At 37.6% G+C, this 7983-nt stretch overlaps 1 protein-coding gene across 1 annotated transcript; it reads right to left on the reverse strand.

Annotated features, from left to right (window-relative positions):
* Positions 1-808: 808 nt before the first annotated feature.
* LOC132038513 (uncharacterized) lies at positions 809-2469 on the reverse strand. Its single transcript, XM_059429171.1, has 3 exons — positions 1654-2469; positions 1190-1570; positions 809-1138 (listed from the first exon to the last, which is right to left on the reverse strand). The coding sequence occupies exons 1-3, from the start codon at positions 2467-2469 to the stop codon at positions 809-811; spliced, it is 1527 nt and encodes a 508-aa protein (XP_059285154.1).
* Positions 2470-7983: the final 5514 nt, after the last annotated feature.

A 7983-nucleotide genomic window follows, 5' to 3' on the forward strand; every position in this document is an offset into this window, starting at 1 on the left:
AAAAAATAGACATCATGCAACGATGAAAAGTTGCGGGTGCATTACATAACCCAAAGGGCATCCTCTTAAAAGCAAAGGTCCCATAAGGACAAATGAAGGTGGTGTTTTCTTGGTCCTCGGGGGCAATGGTGATTTGGTTGTACCCGAAATAACCATTAAGAAAGTAATAATAATCCCTTCCCGCAAGCCTATCAAGCATTTGATCCATGAATGGTATTAGGAAGTGGTCCTTTTTGGTCCATTTGTTTAACTTTTTATAATCCATGCAAAACCCGCCATCTAGTGACCGTGCGAGTGGGGATCAATTCATTTTTAGCATTTGCAACAACATTGATTCCACCCTTTTTGAGAACGCATTGAACCGAACTAACCCAAAAGCTATCCGCTGTAGGATACACAACACTTGTATCTAAACCACTTGATGAATTCAGTCTTCACAACCTCTTGCATAGAAGGATTCAACCTCTTTGATGTTCAACGCTTGGTTCACACTCGTCCTCAAGTTGAATCTTATGAGTACAAATACTAGGCGAAATCCCTTGGATATACACAATACACCAGCCAATAGCTTTCTTGTATCTTCTTAAGATTACCAACAACCTCTCTCTTTGCTCATTCGTTAATCGGGCGGAAATAGTTACGGGCAATGTGTTGTTAGGATCAAGGAATTCATACCTCAAGTGTGAAGGGAGAGGTTTGAGTTCCAAGGTTGGAGGCTCAATAATGGAAGGCTTTGCGGGAGGAGTTGCTCGGTTCTCTAAATCAAGATCAAGCTTCTTTGGATTGTAGTGGTATGACCCCAACCCAATCAATACATTAACGTCTCCCCGAACTCTTCTTCATTTTCCCCATCATTGTTCATTATCACCGCCGCCAACATATCACCCACATGTTTATGCTCAACAATTATCTCTATGGCTTTATCAATTGTATCAGTAACTGACACAACAGTCATATCCGCCGGTTGTTTCATTGACTTGCAGATATGGAAAGTGATCTCTTCCTCATTCATTCTAAATTTTAGGTTACCCCTCTCCACATCTACAAGAGCACGCCCCGTAGCTAAGAAAGGTCTTCCCAAGATTATAGGTACCTCGACTTCACAATCCAAAATCACAAAGTTGGCCAGAAAAATGAACTGATCAACTCTCACAAGCACATCATAAAGGATACCAACTGGTTATTTCACCGTTCTATCTGCCATTAGCAACCTCATTATTGTGGGTTGGGGAGTGCCTAAACACAACTTGTTAAAGATAGCAAGCAGCATCAAGTTGATGCTTGCTCCAAGATCACATAATGCTTCGACAAACTTATATATTCCAATAGTGCAAGGAATGGTGAAAGCTCCTGGATCTTTCTTCTTTTGAACCAAGGCTTTTGTCACAATAGAGCTACAATGATGTGTAACTCCCACCATTTCAAAACTAGCATGTCTCCTCTTGGTCACAAGGTCTTTTATGAATTTTGCATAACCGGGCATTTGTTCAAGTGCTTCCACCAAAGGAATGTTGATTGAAAGCCCTTTCAATCTCTCGATAAATTTGAGAAACTTTCTATCATCCGCTTTCTTAGCCAATCATTGAGGAAATGGAGGAGAAGACTTTGGAATGGGCGGTAAAGCCCTTGGCACCTCCTCTACCGCTTCCTTGCCTTTTGAAACTTCATCATTTTCACTTTTTCAATAATAATGGGCTTTTCAATACTAGTCCGCTTCTTCTTTGGAGTCACTTCTTCCTTATCAACAATAGGCTCTTCAACAATTTTCTCATCATTAGCCACCCTATTATCCTTCACCCATGTCTCTCCCCCAATTGTCTTGCCACTCCTAGTAGTGATTGCATGGCATTTATGATCACCATCATTCTTTGGGTTTGCAACCGTATCACTAGGGAGTGTGCCCTTTTGTCTTTGGTTGAGAGTAGCCGAGATTTGGCCAAGTTGCGATTCTAATTGCTTGATGGAAGTTGAGTGAAACCCTACAATTAGCCCCAAGCTTTTCATTTCATCCCTTATCTCTTTGCAAAAGGAATTAGTTGACTCCACCTTTTTCAACACTCTTGATAGCATATCTTCCATTTTAGGACTAGCAGGGTCACTAGTAGATGGTTGGCTTGAAATAATTTGGTTCCCCTTTGGTGGGACATAAGGATTTGAGCTCCGGTGGTTGTTGTAACCACCTTGATTGTTGTTATAACCACTTTGATTGTTGTCCCGCCAATGAGAATTCCCACTATCTTTGTTCCACCCTTGATTTTCACTATCCTTGTTCCAACCTTGATTCCCTTGACCTTTCCGCCAAGATCCTTGATTAGGACCTTGGTCGTTCGGACGGGAACCCCTCGCTTGATTGTTAATAAAGTTGGCTTCCTCCTCACACCCTTGGAAACATTGCTCATCCATAGAATCCCCTTCGCAAGATCCTACCACATTTATTCCACCCAACACATGTTTAGTGAGAAGATCCATTTGGGTAACCAACTATGCCATGGTCTCATCTCTCTCTTCTTCCTTCTTTATTGTCTCCCTAGACAAGATTTTGGAAGGACCTCCTCCAACCACTTCCGATTCCCTAGTGTGCCATGCTTCATTGGTCTCAGTCAATTTATCTAGGAGAGCACTTATCACCGCATAAGAGTTTTCCATCACGGACCCACCCACAATATTATTTGCCACCAATTTATTGACCGTATCAAGTGACTAGTAGAATGTTTGGAGAAGAACACTATCAGGCAACCCATGCTTTGTACAACTCTTAGCTTTTTTTTTTTTGAAATGAGTCCAAGCCTCGTGTAAAGCTTCAGTCGAAAGTTGACAAAAGTTGTTAATTTCGTCACAGAGTTGTAACATCCGGGAAGGAGGGAAGAACTTCTTGAGGAATGCTTGAGTCAACTCCGCTCAAGTAGTAATAGACCCGGCTGAAAGATCATCCAACCATGTGGCGGCCTCACATGTGATAGAGAATGGGAAGAGCCTCAACCTAACTGTCTCGGCGGAGACATTTGGATACACATTAGTGGTGCAAACCCCAAGAAAATTCTTTATGTGCCTAGTCGGGTCATCCATTGGTAGACCACCGAATAAGCCATTTTTGTTGAGCAGGTGCAATATCATATTGTTCACAAGGAAACTTCTGTTTGCTTGAATTAGAGGTGGGCGAATAGCGGCTGCATCACCCGGCTCCATAATCATTTCATCATCATTCGTATTATCCCCCATTGCACCTGAGTCAACACAACAACAACAAACAAAATAAGAAGAGAAACAAAGACTAAAAGTAGAGTATTATGCTAATTGGTAAATTTCTAGACCGTATTCCCCGGCAACAGCGCCATAATTTGATATGCCCAAATTACAACTTTAATATTAGGAGTAAGCGGTCGTTGTCAAATATAGAATCCAACAAGGTTAGGATCGAATCCCACAGAGAATACAATGAAGAAATATAATTGCTAAGTGTAACGCTCAACTATTAGTCTATATTTCAAGGGAGAGGTGGAATATAATAGCAATTGGTTTGACTTTTGTTCATTAATAACAAAGAGTTGTTGTTATAAAATGTGAACTATTGGTAAAGGAATTAAGGTTGTGGTTCCAATGGAAAATAGTGCGATTGGGTATCAAATCAACTCATTTATATGCGTAGATGTAATAGACCATGGGTTACTATGTTCTTGCTAAAAGTCTTCCAACCAAATTAGCAAATTTCATCACTAAGATTTTCTAAGCCTTAGAATGTTGCACATGAGAACACCCATTTTTTATGGAAGAAGACAACAAAAAGTGGAAGATTCTCCTTTTTAAAGCTTCAACCACCAATATTCAATGCTTTACTACTAAGAGACAAGAACTGAATAATGAATGTCTTTTTTTAAAACCCTAGGAGTGTATTTATAACATCGCAAAAAAGTGCACCAGCTTTGGACAAAAATACCCCCGCGTGCATCACATGCAAACTGCCGATGGTGTCTCAGGTTCAACCTGGGAGCCACAGTTGCGCTAAATTCTCGCAGGTGTTGCATTCTTCACTCAAAGAGTGATAACATCTGTGACACAAGATGTATCACGCAGGTGGCACCTGCGTCTTGCAGGTTATGCTCATAGGTGTTGCTTCCAATTTCCAATTTTCCCAAAATGACTGTCACCTTCTGCATGCAATCTGTGTCTCGCATGTATGACCTATGAACCGCAGGTCATGCTTTTCTTCATCCTTGGCCTGTTTTGCTCCATTTTGCTCTGTTATACTCTTCGAATATCTTATCCTACAAAATGACAAAAACACAAGAAAAGTAACACCAAAAGTACTTGAAGAGTCACAAAAGTATTAAGAATTAGCATCGAATGTGCCATAATTTCACGGCACATCAACTGTCGAACTAATTTTTCAATAACTTAATATAAAAAAAAGCGAAAAAAACAATTATAAGTAAATACAAATGTAGCTTTTAATCTTAGTTTTGAAGCCCGGGCCAAATGCCACTAGTTCTATTTATATATTTGAAAAGCAAGCCACCCTACTTCGTTGTCTTGACTAGGGTCGTTTCAACAATATTAGTGGCCTAAAGTTAAACTTTAGAAAGAGGCCCTAAAAAAATAAAGGAAAAATCGTCATATATTTTTATTTAAAATCTACTTTTCTAGCTTTTAGATGCGAAATCATTAAGTACTATTATCGATTTTTTCTAGCCAATCCTTTTCAATTTAATATAGCTAATTCATTCAATCTCTCTTAAGACATTGTTGATCTTAGATAAGATTTTATCAATTTTAATAATGGAAAGCTTTGTTCGGCCGAGAAAATGGTTATATATATGAAATACATCTTTATAAAAAAATGGGGCCCCAAAAAAGTTGAGGCCCCAAGCGATTGTTTTATTGGCCTTATGATCGAGCCACCCCTGATCTTGATAAAAATATTGACACTTGTAAAATTATGAAATGAAAATCAAATGTTAATATCTGTAACTTAGGGATACCAATTAATATTATAAACTCTATTAGGCTCACAATAACTTCAAAGAAGATAAGGATCTGACTATTATCAGCTATTATTAAATCAAGGGCAAAGATATAAATCTAACCCTCAACTTTGCGATTTACAGCAGATATACCCCCATTAAAAAAAAAGGTGTATATATATCCTTATCGTTTCAAAATGGTGCAAATATACCCCTGCCCGAACACAAATAGTACAAATATATCCTTTTCGCTAACGAGATTTAAAAAAAAAATCATTTAGCTTATTTTTTAATTTATAAAAAATGTCATGTGGCTTTAAAAAAAGTCTACCCATTTTTTTTAGTAGACATATTTTTGAAACGCCACATGGTAAAAATATTTCTGGTGGGTCAGGCCTGGTTCATTTAAAAATAATATCTTCGTGGCTTTAAAAAAAAATTCTACTCATTTTTTTTAAAGGAACTAGACTCGACCCACCAATTAAAAAATAATTATGTGGCCTTAGAAAAACATGTCTACTCAAAAAAAAAAATGGCTAGACTTTTTTTAAAGCCACATGGTATTTTTTTAATTAAAATATAAATTAAATGATTTTAAAAAAAAAATCCGTCAGCAAAAAGGGCATATTTGCACCATTTTGTAACGGTAGAGATATATTTGCACCATTTTGTAATGGCAGGGGTATATATACACTACTTTTATAACAGGGGATATATCTGCTCTAAATCGCAAAGTTGAGGGATATATTTGCACATTTTCCCTTAAATCAACAACGAATCCTACTGAGGGATCAATTTTTTGTTGCCTTAGGTGACTTCCACTGTAATTGCAAACAATCTGAAAATTAACATAGATATAGTACTTGCAATTTGGTGGAAGATATAACAAAAAGTAGACAGAAGTTACATGATATCTGTAAAGGAAAACAAGTAAATCAAACATTTCAGACATGATGTTGGAAAGCAAACTAGAAAGACTCAAAATGTGAAAATTTTCCGGATGATTTCATTAATGTTTGTACATGTATTTATAGTAGACTAAGTAGAGAAAAGAATAATAAACCTATACACTTTCTTTAATTCTATTGGTTCCTATACACTTGCTTTAATTCTATTGGTTCCTATTCTAACAAACTTGTACTATCTACAACTGTAATATTCTTATCCAATATCAGAATTATTCCAAGACATTCCCATGATGTGTATATTCTTGTGTATATCTGTATATTCAAGCTGTGGAAGGACTGGGCCCTGTGAGCATGTGAAATAACTTGGGCCCAGATTCACCTTGATTAGAATTTTCATCTAGCCCATCATTTATTTTCCTCTGCATTGTGTCGTCGTTTTGTGCGTGTTATTTGGGACCAAAATCCCTAAATTGACAATCAACTTCACAATTCAAATTTAGGGATTTCCCTCTTCCTTTCATCTCCAAATTCAATTGAGAGTTCGTATCATTAGGAATTGGAGATGAGTTACTCTTATCTTTAACACCCCCCACCCCCCAAATCAAGTTGGAGGAACGAAGCCCCAACTTGCCCAGCAAAGACTGATGAGAAGCTCCACCCAACGGTTTTGTAAGTATATCAGCGAGCTAAGCAGATGCTGGCACAAACAAAAGAGAAATCAACCCGACAAGGTATTGTTGACGCACAAAATGGCAATCCAGTTCCACGTGCTTAATACGTTCGTGGAAAACTGGATTGCGTGCGATTTGGATAGCAGCTTGACTGTCCGATATCACCGGAATAGGAAGACTTGGAGAACAACCAAAATCAGTCAAAAAACGATCTTATAAGGTAATATCTGTTACTACTCTCCTCATTGATCGATACTCAACCTCTGCTGAGGATAATGATATAGAAACCTGTTTCTTTGATTTCCATGAAATAAAATTGATTAAAAAACCCACTAATAGATCGTCTTGAGTCAATGCAAACACCCCAATCTGCATCGCAGAAAGATTGTATAGAAAATGATGGGTTAGAAGATAGGAATAGTCCTTGTCTTGGATCATTTCTCAAATATCTAGGTACCCTTAGAGCTGCTGTAAAATGTGGCATATGAGGCTTTTGCATGTATTGACTGAGATGCTGAACTGCATAGGAAAAATCTAGCCTAGTATGTGTTAGGTAATTTAAATTGCCACTCAACCTTCTATAAACAGCAAAATCATTAATGAAATCTCCTGAATCAGATGAGAGTTTTTGAGAAGGATCCAAAGGGGATGAAACTAAAGGCAAATGTGAAACATCAAATTCAGAAAGTAATTCCAAAGTGAATTTCCTTTGTGTTAGGATAATTCCATGACTTTCTCTAATCATTTCAATCCCAAGAAAATAATGTAAATGACCAAGATCCTTTACCTTGAATTCTGAATCAAGAAAATGCTTTAGGTCTAGCATTCCTAAGACATCATTACCTGTTAGAATAATGTCATCCACATATATTGCTACAATAGCACTAAGATCACCTGACTTCTTAATGAAAACTGAATAATCATTGAAAGAGTCCACATACCCCTTAAAAACCAAAGCTGCACCAATGATTATTCAGTTTTCATTAAGAAGTCAGGTGATCTTAGTGGGTTGAGGCAAGCCTCAAGCCACATATATTGCTACAATAGAGATTTTTGCAACTTGAAAACAAGATTAAGACTAGGAGGAACCATGCCTGCTAGAAATCTCATGTAAAATTCTTCATTGAGATCTCCATGCAAAAAGGCATTGTTTACATCCAATTGAAAAATCTTCCATCGCTTCTTAACTGCAATGGTCAAAATGGCCCTGATAGTTATCATTTTTACCACAGGTGAGAAGGTTTTTGTGAAATCAATACCTTCTATCTGAACACTCCTCTAACAACCAATCTAGCTTTGAGTCTCTCTATGCTTCCATCTGATTTATGCTTCACCTTATAAACCTATTTACAAGGTAAAGCTCTTTGACCCTTAGGCCATTCCACAACTTCCCATGTTTGATTCATTTCCAAAGGTTAATCACATTTTTCATAGCCTGCTGCCATC

This window comes from Lycium ferocissimum, chromosome 11 (genome assembly GCF_029784015.1).
Source record: "Lycium ferocissimum isolate CSIRO_LF1 chromosome 11, AGI_CSIRO_Lferr_CH_V1, whole genome shotgun sequence".
Taxonomy (NCBI): Eukaryota; Viridiplantae; Streptophyta; class Magnoliopsida; order Solanales; family Solanaceae; genus Lycium; species Lycium ferocissimum.

Excerpts from the sequence above, each read along its gene's own strand:
- LOC132038513 (XM_059429171.1), bottom strand. The coding sequence starts at position 2,469 with ATGGATCTTCTCACTAAACATGTGTTGGGTGGAATAAATGTGGTAGGA. Across the intron at positions 1,571-1,653 it reads AAATGATGAAGTTTCAAAAG|AAAGCGGATGATAGAAAGTT; the intron begins GCAAGGAAGCGG and ends TGATTGGCTAAG. Across the intron at positions 1,139-1,189 it reads TGCTAATGGCAGATAGAACG|TTCATTTTTCTGGCCAACTT; the intron begins GTGAAATAACCA and ends AGAGTTGATCAG.